At 40.2% G+C, this 21,617-nt stretch overlaps 1 protein-coding gene across 7 annotated transcripts in view; it reads left to right on the forward strand.

Annotated features, from left to right (window-relative positions):
- Phka1 (phosphorylase kinase regulatory subunit alpha 1) overlaps positions 1-21,617 on the forward strand; it is a 110,958-nt gene that overhangs the window by 69,408 nt on the left and 19,933 nt on the right. For 5 of the 7 annotated variants that reach the window (XM_027431805.2, XM_027431808.2, XM_027431807.2 and 2 more), the window contains 6 exons: positions 10,674-10,830; positions 11,363-11,442; positions 13,897-13,975; positions 14,116-14,245; positions 16,707-16,808; positions 21,236-21,351. In XM_027431805.2, the coding sequence (XP_027287606.1) occupies positions 10,674-10,830; positions 11,363-11,442; positions 13,897-13,975; positions 14,116-14,245; positions 16,707-16,808; positions 21,236-21,351 (664 nt within the window). Of the gene's footprint in view, positions 1-10,673; positions 10,831-11,164; positions 11,269-11,362; positions 11,443-13,896; positions 13,977-14,115; positions 14,246-16,706; positions 16,809-21,235; positions 21,352-21,617 lie in introns of those variants that run through there. The other 2 variants (XM_027431811.2, XM_027431812.2) reach the window with 2 other exon arrangements.

Below are 21,617 nucleotides of genomic sequence, written 5' to 3' on the forward strand. Positions count from 1 at the left end.
AACTGGGCTATGAGAGAGAGAGAGAGAGAGTGAGAGAGAGAGAGAGAGAGAGAGAGAGAGAGAGAGAGAGAGAGAGAGAGAAATAGAACGATGTCCTAGTATCTCCTACAAGGGCATACCTAAATAACCTAAATTCCTGCAACTAGGCCCTACCTTGTAAAGATTTCCACCATCTCCCAGTAATTCCATAGGTAGAAGAGCAAGAGTTTAACATTTGAAGGCTATCCTAGGTCTAAACTATAGCATACAGTAAATGGAGCACAGCATCAGAGCTTCATGTACCTGTTTACTACAGTTTAACAATATGCTTATGGTGTGACGTCAAAGCCTGCATTGTCTACATTCACCATTAGTATTATTCCTACCTCATAAAACCATTATAAGGATCCATAAAGTCAGGGCTGAAGAGATGGTTCAGTGATTAAGAGGACTAGCTCCTCTTCTAGAGAACCTAGGTTCAATTCTCAGCACACATAATGGCTCACAACCATCTATAACTCTACTCCCAGAGGATCTAACACTCTCTTCTGGTCTCAAGCACACCTATGCTTCACAGATATACATGTAGGCAAAATATCCATACACATAAAATAAAAATAAATGAATAAAAGTGTGTGTGTGTGTGTGTGTGTGTGTGTGTGTGTGTGTGTGTGTGTGTGTGCATGCACACAATGACAGGCCAAAGTAAGTAATCAATAACAGATAAATATCACTATTGTGGTTCTTATTTAGCCTCCATTAATTAGGGGAAGCCTACTGGTATATTGTGTGTGCATGTGTGAATATTTTGTGTGTGTACATATATATGCATGCTTGTGTATGAAGGTTGTGAAGGTGTATGTTTAGAGATGCACATGCATGTGTTTGTAGGTCAGAAGACAACCTTAAATGTCATACCTCAGGCATTGTGCTTATTGCTTTTTGATACAGTGTAACTCATTGGCTGGGGGCTTTCCAATTAGCCTAGGCTAGCTACCTCTGCTTCCCCAGCACTGGGATTACAATAGTGTGCCACTACACCTAGCTTTTTTACATTGGTTCTGAGAATCAAACAAGGTCTCATGCTTGCATAGCAAGCACTTAACCAGCTGTGCTGTCTCCCCAGCCCTATATTCTTTTCCCCCATTTTTTATTTAAATTAGAAACAAGATTGTTTTACATGTCAGTCCTAGTTCCCTCTCCCTCCCCTCCTGCCCCCCCCCACTAAACCCTACCTATCCCATACCATTTCTGCTCCCCAGGGAAGGTGAGGCCTTCCATGAGGTGGGTGTCTTCAGAGTCTGTCATATCCTTTGGGATAGGGCCTAGGCCCACCCCCGTGTGTCTAGGCTCAGGGAGTATCCCTCTATGTGGAATGGGCTCCCAAAGTCCATTCCAAAGTACTGATCTACTACAGGAGGACCCATAGATTTCCGAGGCCTCCACACTGACACCTACATTCATGGGGTCTGGATCAGTCCCATGCAGGTTTCCCAGATATCAGTCTGGGAATCAAGAACACCCCGTTATTCAGGTCAGCTGTTTCTGTGGGTTTCACCAGCCTGGTCTTGTCCACTTTGCTCATTACTCCTCCCTCTTTGCAACTGGATTCCAGTTCAAATCAGTGTTTAGCTGTGGCTGTCTGCTTCTACTTCCATCAGCTGCTGGATGAAGGTACTAGGATGGCACATAGGTTAGTCATCAATCTCATTATCAGGGGAGGGCATTTAAGGTAGCCTCTCTACTGTTGCTTAGATGGGGTGTCATCCTTGTAGATCTCTGACATTACCCTAGTGCCCGATTTCTCTTTAAACCTATACTGGCTCCCTCTCTGATGGTATCTCTTATTTTGCTCTCCTCTATTCTTTTCCCTACATAACCTTCCTGCTCCCTTATGTCCTCCTCACTCCTCCTCTTCTCCCCTTCTCTTTCTCCTAGCTCCCTCTCCCCTCACCCCATGCTCCCAATTTGCTCAGGAGATCTTGTCCCTTTCACCTTCTCCTGGGGAACATGCATGTCTCTCTTAGAGTCATCCTTGTTTCTTAGCTTCTCTGGTGGTGTGGATTGTAGGCTGGTAATCCTTTGCTCTATGTGTAAAATCCATATATGAGTGAGTGCATACAATGTTTAGTTTCCAAAACACCAAATAATCCAATTAAAAAGTGGGGTACAGAACTAAATAGAGAATTCTCAATACAGGAATCTAAAATGGCTGAAAGACACATAAGAAAAAGTGCTCAACCTCCTTAGCCATCATGCAAATCAAAACAACTCTGAGATACCATCTTACTCCTGTCAGAATGGCTAAAATCAAAAACACTAATGATAGCTTATGCTGGAGAGGATGTGGGGAAAGAGGAACACTCCTCCACTGCTGATGGGAGTGCAAACTTGTACAGCCACTTTGGAAATCAGTATGGCGATTCCTCAGGAAAATGGGAATCAGTCTACCTCAAGATCCAGCAATTCCTTTCTTGGGCATTACCCAAAGAGTAGATGCTCATACATCTGTTCAACTATGTTCATAGAAGCATTATTTGTAATAGCCAGAACCTGGAAGCAACCTAGATGCCCCTCAACTGAAGAATGGATAGAGAAAATGTGGTACATTTATGCAATGGAGTACTACTCAGCAGAAAAAAAAATGGAATCTTGAAATTTGCAGGCAAATGGATGGAACTAGAAGAAACCATTCTGAGTGAGGCAACTCCCTCACTTTAACCTTTAACTCCCTGAATACTGTTCAGGCAGCTCAGCAGGTTGAAGAGTCTCCCCTCAAAAAAAAAGTCTCCCCTCCAAGTGAATCAGTTGGTCTAAACCTTTCCCAGGCAGCACTGCTGGTTTCTGTTTCTTCTAGGCAGTTGGTGAGTCTCAGAGTCGTTTTTGGAGCTTGGCTTGTCTGAGATTTCTCTTTGGCAGTTTGATGGTCTGAGAGTGACTCGTGTCAGTCACAAAAAGACAAGCATGGTATGCACTCACTCATATATGGATTTTACACATAGAGCAATGGATTACCAGCCAGCCCTATAGTCTTAACTCTCAAATGAAAAAAGAAAGTGGCTGTAGTAACATATGCTTGTAAATCCAGCACTCAGGAGGCTTATGTAGCATGATGACTTCCTTGTATTCAAAGCCAGCTGGAATTTCATAGTGAGTTTGGATGCCACCAAAGTCTAACTTTGTGAACCAATGAGTTTTATTGAAATTACTTACAGAAGTATGGGTGAGGCGTTACTTACAGGTACAGAAATTACTCACAGATAGCTGCGTCACCAAAACCCATCCCAGCTTGGGTGGCAGTTCACAAAAGTTGGGAACCTTTAACTCCCTGAATACTGTTCAGGCAGCTCAGCAGGTTGAAGAGTCTCCCCTCAAAAAAAAAGTCTCCCCTCCAAGTGAATCAGTTGGTCTAAACCTTTCCCAGGCAGCACTGCTGGTTTCTGTTTCTTCTAGGCAGTTGGTGAGTCTCAGAGTCTTTTTTGGAGTTTGGCTTGTCTGAGATTTCTTTTTGGCAGTTTCATGGTCTGAGAGTGACTCCTGTCAGTATTTATTGCTTACTCTGGGAGTGAGGGACCTAATGCATCTGGTCAGTTTCAGGGACTTCCTGAAGCTAGTTTAAATTGTTTACCTTCTGGTTTAAGGTGCTTCCCTTCAGGTTGGAATGTTTCAATCTGGGAGGAAACTGGTACACAACAGCTATCCTGGGCTCTAGAGTGAGACCCTGCACAAACCCCTCTCCAGTAAAAATCATAGAAGCTTATCAGAAAAAGAAACTGTACTTTTGAGTATTTGCTTATATGTCAGTCATCCTACTAGGTATTGGCTGTCTTCAACTCAGCATGTCAAAATGATCTCATGTTATTTCCTGCCCATCCAACCTACACAAAATAAGCAGTCCTTTGTATGTTGTGGTGACTGTGAAGAGTTGGGATGGACCCACTCCCCTAAGTGTGCTTTGAATGCCAAGGTTTCTGATGCCATGCACATATACAAAGAGAACATGGAGTATTGGGACTTTCTGGAGAGCAAATGAGATCTTGAGGTTTTGATATGATTGTGGGTGAGGCTGGGGTTATCTTCTCACTAGTATCGAAGGAAGGAGCCCTTGGAATTGCTCAATAAGGAGAAGTGGATGCATTTCCTCTATTTTCCTGCTAAGTTCAGTACATGATTCATAAAACGTCTTTTCCACTAACAAATCCAGCACAGGTTCTTGAAGAAGCCAGCAATATGAAAACATCTGTGGACACAGACATCAAACTCCAAGATAGAAAGAAAAAATGTTCTTTTCAACAAAAGACTTAGGAAATGGGCAACTAAACAACAGACAACCTTTAAAGATTATAGTCCCTCTGTTCGCTGCCACACACAATATGAAAAAAATTGAGGGCCCTACCCCATCAACAAGGACTGAGTAAGAAGCCCAAACAGTATTCTTGCCCAGATTAAACAAAACAGGCACTGTTTCACTTTTCCACAGCTAGTGTGTCAGTGAAGGAAAAGGAGGCATCTGGGTCTTTCCTCTCAGTGGAATTGAGCCCTTTTATGGTGGTCCATACGGAAAGCATGAACTTCCATCCCCACCTGATGATGGGGCACTCCCTCTTCTTCAGGAAATGCTGTGAGAAGCAGCCTAGCCAAGAGTTTGGTCACTGAGTGCTAATCCAAGATCAGCAGAGTCCACATGGGGAATAGTGGGGAGCTCACCCTCGTTCAGCAGTAATGGGACCCTCCTTCTGCTATGTATCAAGGAAGGCTGAATGGAGAAGCCACACTTCATCCCCAGAAAGCAGTAATAAGGCAATATCTTCTTTCCCCTACTGGTCTAATTATCAGAAAAGGCTTACTGGAATGAATTTAATAAGTTCCATGTCATTGCAACATACTACCCCAGATATCTAGGATACTAGTGAAAATGGATTGTTACATCAAGAACCAGAAAGTTCTCAACTTGAATGGGCAAAAGGAATTGATACAGTCAGCAGAGATAAGGCATATGCTGGGATTAAACAAAAAATCTTGTAGAGGAACTCTCAAAAATGCCTCACATACTTACGAATACTCCAGAAACAAATGAAAAAAATAATATGTCTGAGCAAAGAAATAGAATGCATAAAGGAAAGCTAAATGAAAATTTTAGAAATAAAACATGTAGTAACCAAAATGAAGCAGTGAAATGTAAAGCACAGAGGTTAGAAGCATTGAACTTGAACAGAGAACTCTAGGAATTACCAAACCTAAACAACAATAAATAGCATCTCAAGGGTATGTAGGACTATAAAGCATGGCCACAATGCTTTTATTATTTAGAATACTAAATGTTATACCTTAATACTATTTGTGTTCCAAAACATCTTTGCTTATCCGATGTTTTGTTGCAGTTGACTTGTTGAATTCCAGACATAATTCAAGTCCACACATTGTACTTTGTCACTGTATTTCTCTAAGTGCTTTTTAAATGTCTGTAATGTCTCTTCCTAATATTGGTTTGTTCTGTAGCGTTCACATTCTTCATTTTGCTGAGTGCATGCTCATGATGTTATTTAAGCAGGTTCTACTTTCCTTTGTATTGCCTATAATTGATAATTACCACCACAGATTTGGTAGATCAGCATTCAATTTTTAAAGAAAGACAAGTTCAAAGGTGGATATAGCATACCAGAAAACTTATAATGTGTGGCTATTAATTATTTCTCTTATGTGGAGAGTCAAACCCCCAAGTTTTGTACATACTGGGCAAGTGCTTGTACCACTGATCTACATAATCCAGCCCATGACTGTTGCTCTTCTTGTCATATTTATGTTAATTCTATCTGGGTTTAGTGATGTGTACCTGTGATCTCAGCATTGGGAGATGGAAACAGGATGATAGTGGCCTTAAAGCTGATCTTGGCTACATAGTGAGTTCAAAGCCAGGCTGAGCTACATACACAGTTTTAGAAGAATAATAACTAGGGATGTTGCTCAGTGGTAAAGCCCTTACACAAGATGCAAAAGCCCCTAAGTTTTTATCTCCACCATGTAACAACAGCAACAAAAAGACTAATCGGATATTTTTCACCTAGCCTAACTTTTCTTCTAATGGTTTTAGCAGCTAGCAGTGGTCACTGCCCATATCTATTATTTTATTAGGGGTTGCCAAATCTTAGTCTTCAAATTCTACATACCAATCTTTTTAATATGCTCCTTTTAACAAGTTTCTCCCTGTTGAAAATTCTCCAATGTGTTTCCCTTAACCAGAGCAGAAAAAAAGAATTTAAGAGTTAATGTAGTGTAAAGGAGCCTCCGTGATAAAGTTCCTGCATTCATTCATTCATTAGTCTGTCTGTGGGGGACCTTCTTGTCCTTCTTCTTCAGACTGACTTATAGCCAACTTGAAACCTGTCCCTTTCCATCCCCTTCTCCTTAGGCAACCCTCTAAGATAGTACACATGACTGTTGCTGTACTGTCATGCTGTTTTCATGCATTCATCTCACCACTCTAGGTGAAGCTCCTCAAGTTCAGGGACTTTCTTTCATTGTAGCAGCAGAATATAACCCAGTGCCTGCCACATGTACATAGTTTGGACAAAAGAATGAGCATCCTTATTCAATCCTTATACTTTTTGATGAGGGGTTACTCAATAGTAAGTACAAGGCCCTGGGTTTAGTCCCTAGCACAGAAAAAAAACACAAAAAGACAGAAAGAAGAACTTTTTCAAATGAGAGCTCCAGTACCAATGTTATATTATAGATATGGAATTTAGTTTAGACAGGTGGATCAACAAAGTCAAGGTTATACAACTAAGGAAATAGATGTAAATCTTGGCTGTTTGTTTTTTTAATAATTCCAAAGCTTGTGCCATTTCTTTCAACTTAGTTATTTAGTAAACAAGTGAAAACACTCAAGTATTCCCATTATCTGAAAAGCCCCCCACCAAAGTGAAAAATGTTTTAACTATATATTTTTCACAAGCATATTATTATTAGTTAGTAGTAGTAGTAGTAGTAGTCGTCGTCGTCACAAGCATATCTGGTATCCTGTTGTTTTGGTTTGGTTTGGTTTTTGTATCAACTTGGCACAGGCTAGAGTTACTGAGAAAAGGAACCTCAGTTGAGAAAATGCCTCCTGTAGGCAAGTCTGTAGGTCATTTTATTGATTGATGATTGATGTAGGAGGGTCCCTCTCACTGTAGACAGTGTCACTTCTGGGCAGTCTTCAGTAGTATAAGAAAGTAGATTGAGGGCTGGAGAGATGGCTTAGCAGTTAAGAGCACCCGCTGCTCTTCCCATGTACCCACATGGCAGTTCACAACTGTCTGTAATTCCAGCTCCAGGAGATCTGGCATCCTCATAGACATACATGCAGGCAAAAGCCCAATGTACATAAAAAGAAAGTAGGTTGAGCAAGTCATGGAGAACAGGCCAGTAAGTGGCATGCCTCCATGGTCTCTGCTTCAGTTCCTGTCTTCATTACCCTCAATGATGAATTATTACCTCAAATCTAAAATGACATGAACCCTTTACTTCCAAGGCTGCTTTTGGTCATGGTCTTTATCACAGCAATAAAAAACCTAATTATGACAACCGGATTTAAAGTGGGGAAGAAGGGAAAAGTGTAAGAATTACATTGTAAGAATATATTGAATGGAAAACTGTTACAGCCATTTTGGAAAATATAGTCTGATACTACATACATATACCTATGTTTCCCTTTTTATTCTTTAATTTTTACTAGTATATATTAATATATACAGTGGATTTCATATGATGTTTTCATACATGTATATAATGTATTTGATTATATGCACCCCAACTCCTGTTACCTTCCCTTGTCCCATTCCTGCTAATCCCATTCCTTTTCCCAACTAGTCCCTCTTATTCTTCCATGACTTTTTTTTGAGACAGAGTCTCACCATCTAATCCTGGCTGATCTGGAACTTTCTGTGTAGACCATACTGATCTTGAACTCACAGAGATCTCCCTACCTCTGCTTCCCAAATGCTGGGATTAAAGGTGTATGTGCACTGCACCCAGCTCTTCTATGTCTTTTTGTTGATGACTCAATAAATTACATTAGGGTTGTTTACAGGAGCATCAGTACCTACCTTTTATCTTCTTAATAGATGTGTGAAATTGTCTTATTTAGATATATTTTAATTCATTTGGCCACTCTCCTAATGATGGATATTTGGGTATTTTCTAGTCATTCATTATAACAAACAGTGCTTGTAGTAAATAACCTCTTAACCAAAATTGCTTCATATATATGGAAAGAATTTATTCCATAGTTAAACCACAAGTTGAATTGATTAATAGATCAAAATATGTTGGTATTTTTAACTAGGTTTAGTGGTGCGTGTCTATAAATCTGGCACTTGGGAGGGGGAGGCAGGAGAATCAGGAGTTCAAAGTTATCCTTGCCTATGAGGTTTGCCTGGGCTACATGAAACTCTATCTTACTCTCTGCCCAATAAATGTACATATACATGCATATATTTATAAATATAAACATATGTATGTATGTATTTTAAGTGTGAAATTGTGCAATCAAGTACCTTTTTGTGTACTCAAAAGTATTATGCATCTTTCTCTACTGTTCATTACATTTTTATTTACCCCAAAAGAAACTATGCATCCTTTTTCCATCAACTCTCAATCCCTGCATTTACCCAGCCCTAGTCAACTATGAGTTCACTTTCTGGTGTTTGGGAGATTTTTCTGTAAATTGAATCATACACTTTGTGGTCCTATGTGACAAGCGTCTTTCATTTAGTGTAGTATTTAATGGCTTGTCTTCCATGCTGTAGCGTATATGAGTACATCATTTCATTACTGCCAAATACTGCCTGTATGGCTAGAGTACATTTTATTTATTCATCACTTGATGGGCACTTGGGTCATCTTTACTTTCAGGTTTTGTGAATATTGCTAGTGTAAATATTTATGTATAAGTTAATGCAGACATGTTTTCATTTCTCTTGGATATATAACCAAGAGAGGAAATGGTGAGCTTCATGGTAACTCTGTTTTTAACCATTGTAAGAACTGTTAGGCTCTTTCCAGTATTAGCAAATAGCCCCTCAGAGGCATTGTTCCAATTTTCACTCCCACAAGGGAATGTTTAAGTGTTAAGTCGCATCAATTTGGGGACTTTTTTGGAACTAATTTTTTTATTAGTTCAAATTAGGAACAAGCTTGCTTCACATGTCAATCCCTTCTCCCTCTCCCTCTCCCTCCCCTCTCCCCAACCCCCCACCTGTCCCCCACCCTATCCACCCTCCACTCCCCAGGCAGGGTAGGGCCCTCAATGGGCTCCCCAAAGTCCACCACATCATCCTGGGCTGGGCCTAGGCCCTCTCCCATGTGTCCAGGCCAAGAGTGTATCCCTTCAAATGGGAAGGCCTCTCAAAGTCCCTTCTTACACCAGGGAAAATACTAATCCACTACCAGCGGCCCCCCAGAATGCAGAGGCCTCCTCATTGACATCCATGTTCAGGGGTCTGGATCAGTCCTGTACTGGCCTCCCAGACAGAAGTCTGGGATCAATATGCTCCCTCTTGTACAGGCCAGCTGTTTCTGTGGGTTTCACCAACCTGGTCCCGACCCCTTTGATCTTCATTCCTCCCTCTCTGCAACTAGATTCCAGAGTTCAGTTCAATGTATATCTGTGGGTGGCTGAATTTGGGGACTTTTTAACAGCTTGACATAATAAAATGTTATCTTGATATAATGTTCATTTTAATTTTTCTTGTTACACGTGAGGTTGCCCGCCTTCTCCTATATTTATGAGGCACCAATGTTTATTTTGCCCAATTTTCTGTTGTCTTTTACTTTATCTATTTGGAGTTCTTTTTTTAGCAGAAATTGGCCTATGAGTTACAAATATTTTTCCTATTATGTAATTTGTCCTACACTCTGCATAGTGTCCTTTCAGTAAGAACTCTTTATTGTTTTATATGTGTAAACTTATTGAACTTCACATTTTGGCTTTTGGTTATGTTTCATAGTTAGAAAATCCTCTTCCTTCCAACATTATGAGCTAATATCCCATATGTCTTTTAGCACTTTAATATATATGTCAAGATATAGACTTTCAGGCACTAATCCAACTTTTTCCAGATAGTTACTTGATGCTTTTAACGTCATTTAATAAATAATCTACATTTATCATGTACTAAATTCCAAATTGCAAATAAGTTTCTATATCTCTAAGTTGATTTATTTAACAGGACTTGTATAACAATCATGTATCTGTCTCCTTTCAACACAAGTAAATTCTATGTCATTGGCTCTTAAAATGCAGTATGCTTTCAGAACTTGGAGAAGTTCAATCTTTTTAATTTAAGTAATGTTGAAGCTTGAGGTATGGGTAAAAGAATGTATTTTATCTCCCAGCACTCGGGAGGCAGAGGCAGGCAGATCTCTGTAAGTTCGAGGCCATCCTGGTCTCCAGAGCGAGTGCCAGGATAGGCTCCAAAGCTATACAGAGGAACCCTGTCTTGAAAAACCAAAAAAAGAGAATGCACTGTATCAAGGCATAGCTAATAAATTACAAAATTTGTGTCTAAGATGTTTGATTTTCAAGATTGACTCTTAATTACAGTTTTATAAGTGTTTTTAGTAAATAGTTTTCTACTAAAGGAGGCCAAAACAGGCATATCCATTATAAAAAAAATTGACATGTTTAATGTACTGCCATCTTTAAATTCCAGAGGGCCTGACTGGGACACTGAATTGTATGAAGAAGGGGGTGCTACTGTCAGGGAGCTTCTCAGTGAACTATATGGCAAAGTTGGTGAAATTCGACACTGGGGTCTGATCCGATACATCTCTGGGATCTTAAGGAAGAAGGTGGAGGCCCTTGATGAGGTACTAATAAGTTCGTGAATTTACACAAAATCTAAATGGGGGATACTTTTAAAGTTATTCCAGTGCTGGGAGTATAAAACAAAAGGAGGGTACTTGCCTAGTGTTCCTGGGATCCTCCTTCAATCCTTTGCACTACAGTGGGTAAACCTTGATTTCCTAATTGTTTTTTTAAGCAACCACACTTCTAATTGTTTTTGATCACACATAAAGTTTCTGATATTCGGTTAGCTTTTTATTTGTGAATGACAAGTAAATGTTACTGAACCATTAGAACTACAGACTTTAGAGGTGTTATAAACCATAAGAATTTGAGATCTTAGTGATTTTACACTAGGCTGAAAGTCCCTGCCTTCCAGAAGGTGAAAGTGCTTCATGGTTTCTTCCTGGAAATCTGTCTTCTGATCATGTTTCATGAGAAGGAAAGCTTGGTGTGCTGGTGTAAGTTAAGGGGGGTAAAGTTTTGTGGGCTGAGAAGAAAAATGTTTGGAAACCTGAAATATTGGAAAGGGTAAGCTATCCTACCTCTTCCCAGGCCTGCACAGACCTTCTCTCCTACCAGAAACATCTGACGGTAGGACTTCCTCCAGAGCCTAGAGAGAAGACCATCTCTGCGTAAGTGGGGCGTGTGGTCAGACTTTGATGAGGTTTCTCTGTACCTTTAAGCAATTGTGTGGACTTACCATAGTTCTCTTGCCCTGATTTGTAAAACATCTTATATGCAGAGCTGCAGAACAGGGTACAAGTAAATGAAAGAGAAAGCTTATAGGAAGTAATACTTAAATTTTCTTATTGGCTTTTCCTAAATCCCTTTAATTCTACTCATTCTAAAAGCACACAAAAATAGAGGGTATCAGGAATTAACAACATAAAAGTTGTTCAAGCATATTCTGAAAAAGAAATGGAAGAAAGTCTGTGACTAGTGCATTGGGCTGTTATTGATGCAGTTTCATGCTGCTGAAGAAGGAATCAAAGGTGTGAAGGTCAAAGTTGAAAGAGGAAATGGGCATCCTGAAGTAGCATGTCTGCGTGAAGGCTGTCAACTGGTTACCACTGGCCACTGTGTTGCAGCTTCTAATTAGCAGTCGTCCCCTAGGATAGGCTGGGGCTGGAGGGAGTGAGGAGTGGAACAGTCACAGTAGACGTTTAATTCCTACATATGAGTATCCATTTACCACTAGCCATGCCAGTAAAGCTCATCTGCATGAAGTCTATTTAATTTTATGTTACTCTAGTGCCAATATTTAAATACACAGCAGATTTGTAAGAAATATTTTAGAGGGATTATAGCTTCATAAGTGATCAGAAATCACTCTGGTTTCCTATAAAACAATGACCTAAAAGCAACATACCTCCACTGGCCTGCCAGTTCTACTTCAATAACCAGTGTAGTATAAAGGGTTGGGGGTTTTTTGTTTTGTTTTGGTTTGGTTTTGTTTGTTTGTTTGTTTGTTTTTGAGACAGGGTTTCTCTGGGTAGCTTTGTAGACCACATTGGCCTCGAGCTCACAGAGATCTGCCTGCCTCTGTCTACTGAGTGCTGGGATTAAAGGTGTGCGCCACCACTGCCTGGCTTAGGGTTGATTTTTTAAACAGCCTCACTGTATTCCTCAGACTTTCAATCCACTTATGCCACCTCATTCCCAGTTCATATATATGATTTCAGCTGCCTATGAGGTCCAGTTCAGAGTTGTGGATCGAGGCTTAGAGAGACATGTTCTATATGTAAAGTCGTAGTTATACTTTAGCAAAACAGTTTGGCTAACTTGCTTGGACTGCCATAATAACAAAATATTACAGACTGGATGGTTCAAACAACAGAAATTGTGTCTATGACAGTTTCACAGTATCAGAAGGGTTGGTTCCTTCTGAAGGCTGTCAAGGACTTTATTCTAGGCTTCTTGGTTTGTACATAGCTGTTTTCCTCTTATGTTTCTTCATATTTTTCCATCGTATGCATGTCTTTTGTGTTCAAATTTTCCCCTTTATATAAGGACACCAGTCACATTAGATCAGGAACCATCTTAATAACTTAATTTTAATCACTTCTAAATAGCACATTTTCCATTAAAATCACACTCTGGGATACTAAAGGTTTGAATTTCAACATATGAATGCTGAAAGATGCAGTTTAACCTGTGATGCCTTGTTTTTAGCAAACAGAACCTTGTGTCACCAATAAGATCAGTTTTGTGTCACTATAGGCATTCCAAAAGAATAATGCCTTGGCACATTCTTGCAAACTACACCATGTCAAGACTGGAGAGATGGCTAAACAGTTAAGATGGAATACTGCTCTTGCAGGATCTAGGTTTGTTTCTCATCTCAGGCAGCTCACTACCCCCAAACTTCAGCTTCAGGGGGTGGGGAGTGGTATAACACCTCTGGACCTCTGAGGGCACCTGCACTCAGGTGCACATACCACTGCACACCCAAAGACACAATTAAAAATAAAATCTTATGTCATGTCAATGAGAGGGCCATGGATGTAGCCAGATGTGGTGATGTGTGTCTCTAATTCCAGGACTCAGAGACCCGAGGCAGGAGAATCAACAATTTAATGCCAGCTTGGGCTACATAGCAAAATCCTATGTAAAACAAGCAAATCACCCCCAAAAAATACACAACAAAAAGACCACTCACAGAAAAGCTTGAAAGTCACAAATATGAATGTGTGTGTGTGCACGCATATGTGTTTGCAACTGTAGCTGAACCAATGAAATTATTTGAAAGATCAACATAATGCCGTAAGATGTGACTATAAAGTAATAAAATGATTTCCAAAGGGCACAGCTTAAAAATAGCCATTATGCTTACTTGTCACATATTAAAGATTAGCCATGAAAGACTAGTCTGAAAAGACACGAAGGGGTGAGTTTTAAATGAAAATTATGTTAATATTGCCAGAGTGAGCCTCAGAGGCAATAAATGAGCTTTTTGCTCTGAAATAACTACAAGTGATGAAGGGTTGTGGCAGTGATTTGGACCTGCATTGAGTATTTAATTTTTAAATTATATTTAGGTTAAGTTATTGTAGAATTTGGTCTTTATTCACTGTTTTCTTCCGTAGACCTCTACCATATGAGGCCCTCACTAAGCTGATAGATGAAGCCAGTGAAGGAGACATGAACATTTCAATCCTTACACAGGTAGGCAGCATTACAAAGCCTAGCCTGGCAATTGGTATTTCAGTATTAGTTTTTAATTGACCTGACAATTTACAAAGACAATAAAGTAGACCTTGTGACACCTATGCTATAACTTTTGTTTATATCCATTCTGTACACAGGAAATAATGGTATATCTTGCCATGTATATGAGAACTCAGCCCGGCCTCTTTGCTGAAATGTTCCGACTTCGAATTGGTCTGATCATACAAGTTATGGCAACAGAACTGGCCCACTCTCTTCGATGCTCAGGTATTTATTTAATTTAGTAACTAATTTTAGGTGGAATTCACTTCTAGTGCAGATCCATGCATATGAAAGCTTGGCCTTAGCTTAGGCTTGTTCTTACTACTTCTTATAACTTAAATTAACCCATATTTTTTAATCTACATTTTTCCATGAGGCTCATTACTTTATCTCCTTACTGTCCATCCTGCTTCCTCTGTATCTGGTTGGTGACTCCACCTTTCTTATTTCCAGAGTCCTCTCTGTCCCCAAAAGTACCACCAAACCTCTTCCTGCCTAGCTATTGGCCATTAGCTCTTTATTAAACCAATCAGAAGGTGCCTTGGCAAAGACACATCTTCACAGTGAAAACAAATATTCCACAACAAATAAGACTTAATAATTATTTATAGGTTTGCCAATGTAACATTTCTAGTTAGGAAAAGAACTGGGACCTGAGGAAGCTATACAGATGTATCCAACCTTGATAGTGCTACACAACATTCGTCACCTATTAACTTTGTGCTTGAGGGCCATGTAATTGAGTTTTGAAAAAAATCCAGGTAGTGGTGGCACATGCCATTAATCCCAGCACTCACGAGGCAGAGGCAGGTGGATGTCTGTGACTTTGAGGCCAGCCTGGACTACAGAGTGAGTTCTAGGACAGCCAGGACTACAGAGAAACCCTGCTTTGATAAAACAAAAACAAAAACAAAAAAACAGAGGAGGGCTGGATAGTGGTGACACATGCATTTCATTCCAGTACTTGGGAGACAGAAGCAGGCAGATCTCTAATTTTAAGGTCAGTCTAGTCTACAGAGCGAGTTCCAGGACAACTAGGGCTACACAAAGTACACCCCATCTCAAAAACAAAACAAAACAAAACAAAAAACCACCCACAATTTGCATGCCTTTAATTACAGTTCTCTTGGTGAATTTGAGTCCAGCCTGGTTTACTTAGGGCTATATGCTGAGACCATATCTCCAAAAACATCTCAAAAATTTTAAATAGGTTTATAGTTTTGTATCAGGACACATTTATACTTGACTACATGTGTTCTACAGGCTGTGAGTTAAACATGCCTAAAGTATGAGGGGATTGGGGTACATGACAGATTCCCACAGAATAGCTCTTTTTTCCATTAAAAATGTTTCATTCCTGACCAACACAGTGGTTCTTTAGTCGGGCGTTGGTGGCGCAAGCTTTTAATCCCAGCACTCAGGAGGCAGAGGCAGGAGGATCTCTGTGAGTTGGAAGCCAGCCTGGTCTACAGATCGAGTTCCCAGGACAGGCTCCAAAGTAATACAGAGAAACCCTGTCTCGAAAAACCAAAAAAAAAAAAGTTTCAATAAGAATGACAAAATAAAAGAGCTAGAGATGGCGTAGAAAATACAATCACAGTTGCAAAACTAAGACTTGTTTCACTTGTTTCCTAAAATGGCTTTTTAAAAATTAGATAGTTTTAATTATGTGTATATTTGCATGCCTGTATGTACATATGTGAGTACAGGTTCCTGTGTAGTTCAGGGGATATCAGATCCCCTGGAACTGGAGGTAAAGATGGTTGGGTTATGAGCCATCTGACATGGATGCTGGGAACTTAACTCAGGTCCTCTACAAGAGCAGTGTGCACTTACAACCACTTGGCCATCTCTCCACTTCCCCACATGGCTTTACATTTTTCTCTGAGGGGGTGGAGAGATGGCTCAGCAATTAAGAGCACTGGCTCCTATTTCAGAGAATCTGAGTTTGAATCCTATCATTCACATGGTGACTAACAGCCATCTTAATTCCAGTCCCAGAAATTCACCGCCCTCTTCTGGCTTCTTTGAACACTACACGCATGTCATACATAGATATACCTGCAGGGAAACACCCATATTAATGAAATAGATAAATATGGTCTATATTTTTTAAATTGAGATGTTCCTTATGTAGCTCAGGTATACCTGTATTTGTGATCCTCCTGCCTTAACCTCCAGAGTTCTTGGATTATAGGCAGGTATCACCATGCCTGATGCACAAAAGGCTTTTAACTTTAACTTAATAAATAAATAAATATATACATACATACATACATACATACATACATACATATATATCCTTCAAGAAGAGAACATTTTATGCCTGTTATTTACCAAATGATAAATTATTTGGTTTTATATTTATATACATTGTCTTATTTAATCCTTACAACAACTCACTAGAGAGCACAGTACCATTCTATTTCTACCAATAAAGAAACTGAAAGGAAATAGAGGGTCTAATCCCCATCGTAGAGAGAGGAGAGGGCACATCCAAAGGAGTAAACCAAGTGTGGTCACATGTGCCTGCAATTCTGTCACTTTACAGACTGAGGCAGAAAGATGACAAGTTTAAGCCTAGCCTAGGTTACACACTGAGAGCCTGTTTCAAGGAGCAAATGGAAAATACGGAGGATATGGTATGCAAAATAGAATTCCTTTTGCCTGAATTTCTGTTCATTAGCTGAAGAAGCCACAGAGGGCCTGATGAATCTGAGTCCTTCAGCCATGAAGAACCTCCTGCATCATATTCTCAGTGGCAAAGAGTTTGGAGTGGAACGAAGCGGTAAGACCCAAGCACTGAACTTCTATCTCAGGGTATTTCATTGTAATTCTCAGCTTTAGAATGTTTTTCTTCTATTGGAGGGACTTTTAGCCCCCAAATAAATAAAACATTTAAAAGCAAAGGTATCTTTTGGAACAAGATTTGAAAACTAAAAGAAAAAATTCAGTTTAACAAAAGGTTTTGGAGTGGGGAGATGGCTCAATGGGTAAAGTGCTTGACACACACACTTACTATATAAGGATCCTAGTACCCATATAAAAGCTGGGCCCAGTAGCTTGTCTGTAACCCCAGCTCACCCCTGTCCTTGTTTGTTTTTATTGCTGTGGTAAGCTCCATGACCAAAAGCAACTTGGGGAAGGATGGATTTATTTGGCTTCCATGTCCTGGTCACAGTCTTCCTGAGGGAAGACAAAGCTCGAACTCCAGCATGGCAGGAACTGAAGTGGAGGCCATGGAGGAATGATACTGACTGACTTGCACCTCATGGCTCACTCAGTTAGTTCTCTATGCCACCTGGCAGCACCTGCCCACAAGGTCCTGGGCCTTCCCACATGAATCATTAATCTCAAAACGACCCTACAGACCAGTCTGTTGCAAACATCATCTTAGTTGAGGTTCCCTCTTCTCAGATGACTCTAGTTTCTGTTAATTTGACAAAACAAAACTAACCAGCACACTCCTATGGGGAGATGGGAGATGGAGACAGAAAATCTTAGAAGCTGTTGGCCACCTAGCCTGGCACATGCAGCATTGAACAAGAGAGGCCCTGTCTCAAACAAAGTAGAAGTCAAGGACCAATGCTCAAGGCTCTTCTCTGACCTCCACATGCACATGTACACACACAACAGACAGACAGGTCTCTCTCTCTCTCTCTCTCTCTCTCTCTCTCTTTCTCTCTCTCTCTCTCTCTTTCTCTCTCCCTCCCTCCCTCCCCCCTCTCTCTCACAAACACTTTTTAAAAAGATTTGGAAACATATATGTAACTCATCTTTTTCCCTAAATGATATGAGAAATGGATGAATAGCTATCATGTTTCACTAACATTGTATTTACAATTATTGTATGTGTGTGCATTGGGGGAGGGGTACCACAGCACATGTGTGGAGGCTAGAGGACAACTTGCAGGAGTTGGTTCTCTCCTTCCACTGTGTGTGTCGCAGGAATTGAACTCAGGTCATCAGACTTGGTAGCAAGTGATTGCACCTGCTGAGCCATCTTACTGGTCCTCACATTTCCTTTTAAACTATGTAGTAAATTACCTTTCATTATCCTAAGTCAGGAGGACAACTAAAAACCCGGTCTGAATCTTTATTGTATTCAAATTGGTTTTAATTCAGTAAAACTGATAATGTTATGGGTGTCTATGTATGTTTACAGTTGTATCCTTTCAACTTTAAATTCTAGTACCTCTAAGAGTCTATCACAAGCTAATTTCTCTCTCTCTCTCTCTCTCTCTCTCTCTCTCTCTCTCTCTCTCTCTCTCTCTCTCTCTCTTTAGTTTTTCAAGACAGGATTTCTCTGTAGTTTTGAAGCCTGTTCTGGAACTCTCTGTGTAGACCAGGCTGAACTTGAACTCACAGAGATCCGCCTGCCTCTTGCCTCCCAGGTGCTGGGATTAAAGGCGTGCATCACCACTGCCCAACTGCAAACTAAACTTCATATGCACTTTTTACATTTTTTAATATGTGTTAATCTTACATATAAGAAGATTACAAGCATTATTTTAGTACATAACATACAGCATATGTCAGTCAAAACTTGTGTGTTCTCTGGGGTTTTGCAACATTATTTATGCTGTATACCTAAAGGAGAACAATAATCTAACGAAGTTTTTTTTTTTTTTAAAAAAAAAAAAGGATTAGCTGGGCATTGGTGGCGCACGCCTTTAATCCCAGCACTCGGGAGGCAGAGGCAGGCGGATCTCTGTGAGTTCGAGACCAGCCTCGTTTACAGAGCGAGTTCCAGGACAGCCTCCAAAGCCACAGAGAAACCCTGTCTCAAAAAAAAAAATAATCCCCTATATTCAATTATTAATCTTAGGTTATTTTTCAAGGAGGAATGGCCAGACTTTATCATGTTTTGTTTTGTTTTTAAAGGCTGATATGTCCTTGAATGGCTTCCAGGGGCAGATCTCACTGGGGTGGTGAGGGAGTGAAGAAAAGACAAATATGTACAGAGACACAGAAAAGCTGAAATAAGTGGTTTGGTCTCTAGTGGAGAAAGCACAGCATCATAGGAGATTAGCTAAAGCTCCCTCCTTGCTCAGCTGTGTGCAATTGCTGGGCTCCAGCCTCAGCTCCAGTTCAGGTCCTGAGGAACACAGGGAGTGCTGGTGCAAGGAAAACTTCTGATCACCAAGTGGATTGCACTCAAGTGGCCCCAAATAACTCATGCTGTCTTTATTTATACTTAAACAGAGTTTTTCTTACCAAGGGTACATGAACAGTTTTATTATTGGGTTCTATTTTTTACTTTAAAATTACATCATAATTTAATGAATACACTGTGATCATTATAAACCCCCATTGTTCCTCTTTATGCTTTCCCCAAATATACTTTCCTACCCCCTACATAACCTTATTCCTAGACATAGAGTTCATCATTTTTTCAGGCTTAACTAAATCCTGCTCTTGCAGCACTTATGTCAGCTGGCAGCTACTTGCAGTTACAAAGTTAAAAAGTAATAGACATGGGTATAATGCTTTAAGGACAACAATAGTGAAACCCAGACAAGTCTTTCATGTTCACAAGATATGCTTTTATACAGTTCCTTTTTTCTACAAGGAGGTTCATGTCTCAATCTCTTTGTAAAGGGCAGACTTTGATAAGGCATTCTTTTCCTATCTCACTATACCATACTTCTTCCACCAATATAAGCTCCTATGTGTGGTAAAAATTGATCCACCCATCCCATATTTTACATTACATTTTCCCCTATTGGATCATACTGGATCCTATCATTGGTTCTATGTGGTTGGTGTCCAGGGAACTTGCTCTCAACAGTTGGCACTGCATGTGTTCCTGAGACTTTCCCCCTGTTCTGTGGATGCATGCCTTACTCTCCTTTCCAGAGCTGTGGGATGTGATTAGTGTTCCAAGTGTTTTCTCATATGTACCTAACTTCCTCTATTAAGTCAGAAAGGTACCCAGGATTAGGAGTTGGAATTAATAATTCCAGATTTGAGACACATTAGCCCCCTGTTGAATAGTAGAGGAAAATATTAGAGAAAGAACAGAATCTCCAGGGAAAATTACAGCTGTTGCATGTGTGTCTGACAAAGTAAAACTAAAAACCACCCAAAGAATCAACAATATAATGAGAGCGAAAAAAGCCTGCAAACTGGACAAAATTTACAAATTCCTCTTTTTTTTAAGGAATGGACTTGCCAGCCAGAGCTAGGACAAGCAGGAAAAGAGCAAATAGCTTTATTCTTTAATGTCCTCTGTATAGGCTGCCACCAGAAGGTTTGGCCTGTCCCACTTCAAATTCAGAAAGAAAAATCCCTCACACATATGCCAAGCTGCTTGCATTTTAGTTAATTACAGATGTAATCAAGTTGACATTTCTTGAAGACACAATCTCATTGCAGATTTCCTGGTCCTGTGGCTCATACAATCTTTTTATTATTATTTAAATTAGAAACAAGCCTGCTTCACATGTCAATCCCAGCTCCCTCTCCCTACCCTCCTCCCCCACCAACCCCCCACCTCATCCCCCTTGCACTCCCCCAGGGAGGATGAGGCACATACTATCAATATTCCCTCTCAGATCACCAAGGAAGACTTTGCTGTCCCTCTGAACATTACCTGGGGACTGCTTTGCCACTCAATAGTCGTGAGGCTGAGGCCCTGGAGTCCTTGATGTGGCCATGCCAGTGTCAACAGTGCACATCCACTCAGGACTTTATTCACTTAGGACTTCCTCCACTCCCCACAAAACTTAGAAAGCAGGAGCTAAAGAAACAGCACAGTAGCTAAAAGTACTCACTGCTCATCCAAAGGATCCAAGTTCAGTTCCTAACACATATGTAGAGCAGCTCACAACTGCCTGTAACTCCAGCTCCATGGAATCCAACTCCCTCTTCCATATACATGTAGAATATGTTTGTGTAGGAACATGCATGTGCATGTGTGCACACACACATACACAAATACAACACACAATTAAAAATAATAAAAACAAGTCTTTTTGTTTTAGAAAATGCTACTCCTCAGGCTGGGGATGTTTCTAAAATGCAGTAGAATTAGTAGGTCTGATATGGCCCTGTGGTGCTGATGGTACTGGTCCAAGAACCACACTTAAAACAGCAAAATTACACTAGGATTTTTTAAGTTAAAAACAAAAGAAAGATGCACATTTAAGTCTTTTTAACATGGTGGAGAAAATCAGACAGGTTCTTTTGTCTTTGATCTCGTATTCTATACAGTTCGTCCCACTGATTCAAATGTGAGTCCTGCTATTTCCATCCATGAGATTGGCGCTGTTGGAGCAACAAAAACAGAGCGAACTGGAATCATGCAGTTAAAAAGTGAGATAAAGCAGGTAAGATATAACCTGTAAAATTACTGAGGTAGTCATAATTAATATTTAGCTGGATGTGATGGTGCATGCCTACAACCCGGCATGCAGGAATAGAAGTTGGAGGATCAAGAGGTCAGTGCCCAGCAGCCTCAGCTACAAAGCCACATGGAGGCCTGTCTGGAATACTGGAGATGCTGTCCAAAAATAAAATCAAAACCAAAACATCATTTTGGACTCAGACTTTGTTAGGATAATGAATTTAGTTTCATATCCTGAGTATAACTTGA

Source organism: Cricetulus griseus, chromosome X (assembly GCF_003668045.3).
Source record: "Cricetulus griseus strain 17A/GY chromosome X, alternate assembly CriGri-PICRH-1.0, whole genome shotgun sequence".
Lineage (NCBI taxonomy): Eukaryota > Metazoa > Chordata > Mammalia > Rodentia > Cricetidae > Cricetulus > Cricetulus griseus.